The following is a 1,736-nucleotide window of genomic DNA, read 5'->3' as shown; positions in this document are numbered from 1 at the left end:
ATCGCATACTTCATTTGTGTTTACACAAACCTTTGTTTGCTTGAATTACCGTATCTGTAAATGAGTGACACAAGTGATATGACTGACAAAGAATAACACGTTCTTTCTTGTGCTGCTTATCCTTATCAAAGTGTTTAATAGCGGTAAACTCTTAGCGCTGGACATGCATCACAATGCATCTTCCTATCTGACACTGTGTGTGTGTGTGCGTGTGTGTGTGAGGGGGGTGATTAAACGTCTAAGAATAAGAACCTTGATGTGATCAGATCAGGACCTTGAGTCTACCTTCTCCATCACACTTTCACTTCTTATGTAAGAGGCTGGTCTTAACTTAGCCAGTTGTTGAGCGCTGATGATTAAACAGTAATTAAACAGAGATCTATCTACGTGTTGGAGTAGATGAACAAAGTCCAAAGACGTCAAGGCGAGGCAACTATTCTTCTTGTTTAAAAGCTAATGTAAGCTATCTACTAACTTAAATCCTAAACCTCCATTTATCTTTCAGCAGAAATGTCTCTCTTTATGTTTTGTGTTTTATCAGTTGTGACGTTCCCTTTCCACAGCAGGCTTTGGCTTGAAGATCCCTCAGATAAAGAGGGATTTCACGTGCATACACACAGCACTTAAAGACATCAACACCTGTCGCCCTTCCCTTACCGTCCGAGTCTGCTCCTGTGTAGGTCAAATCCTAGCATCGTCCCGGCAACGGAAAAACAAAACAAAGAAATGTAAAAAGGTGTATGTACAAAAAACAAAGAAAAAAAAAAGAGTCATGTATGTACAAAGGTGAGTCTCGCTCAGACCATCGTGCTCTTCTTCTCCTTAAAGTCCGAGTGTGACGGCTCGTGGTAGGTGGTGATCATGTTCGCCGTGTCCCACCGTGCCACCGGGGCTGTGGAGCTCTGCATCACCACCAGCCTGATGGGAGACTGAGTCGGCTGCGGGTCCGGGGCGTACTCCTTGGTGGGATCTTTGCCCCGGCAGTCGTACATGATACAAGATATCAGAAAGACCAGGAGCAAGATAACGTAGCTGGCAATTAGGATGCAAAGGTTTAAAGTGACAGGGTCAATCTCCTGATAGTTTTCCAGAAAGCCCATGGTGTCTGCTTCATGCTGGGCGGCCCTGAGGCCTCCAAAGAACCAGCACCGCAGAGTATGGAGAGGTAGAAGGGATTGACGGCCGCTACGGACTGGGAAGCACTAGCCTGTTGACAGCAGGGCTTTCTCTCTCTATCCCCTTCAATCTGTCTCTCTACTGTCTTACCCCCACCCTTCCTCCCCCCCTCCTCCCCTCTATCCTCTCTGCCTTGCTTCTGCCTCCCACGTCTCTGTTTCAGCGCCGTGGCTTTAAAAATACTCTAATCCCCCGTCCGCTCCTTCAACCTGGAGCTTCTGCGATCAGTGGCTCACTTTAATAACTTAAGCTTCAGTTGTAACTCAGCAACTGTGGCAGATTCTGTGTTATATCATCATCTGCTACGAAGCGAACATTTTATTACTCAGATACTGATGTATCTGAGTGCATGTCTGTGTGTTGGTGTGTGTGAAGTGTAATCTTAATCTTGATTGTGAGTGGGGATTGACAGAGGAAGCCATCTGGCTAAACAGAGGCTGTAGAGCGCCAACAAAAGCCACTCGGAGCTAACATGCTAACAGAGCCAGGCGCACGGGGCACAATCTCTCTGTAAAATACGATTACAGAGAGATTTTGTCTTCCATGCTGACAGGGAGACG

At 46.4% G+C, this 1,736-nt stretch overlaps 1 protein-coding gene across 1 annotated transcript; it reads right to left on the bottom strand.

The window, feature by feature from the left end:
* Window positions 1-797: 797 nt before the first annotated feature.
* Window positions 798-1,241, bottom strand: LOC311507159 (small integral membrane protein 36-like; the record flags this gene model as incomplete). The annotated part of the gene is made up of 1 exon (XM_084571411.1): window positions 798-1,241. The coding sequence occupies exon 1, from the start codon at window positions 1,098-1,100 to the stop codon at window positions 798-800; it is 303 nt and encodes a 100-aa protein (XP_084427537.1). The 5' UTR covers window positions 1,101-1,241.
* Between the last annotated feature and the right edge of the window lie 495 nt (window positions 1,242-1,736).

The sequence above is a fragment of the Chelon labrosus genome (genome assembly GCF_963514085.1).
Source record: "Chelon labrosus genome assembly, chromosome: 21".
Taxonomy (NCBI): domain Eukaryota; kingdom Metazoa; phylum Chordata; class Actinopteri; order Mugiliformes; family Mugilidae; genus Chelon; species Chelon labrosus.
The sequence above is the reverse complement of the archived record's forward strand: the minus strand, read 5'-3'. Positions and strand labels throughout refer to the sequence as shown.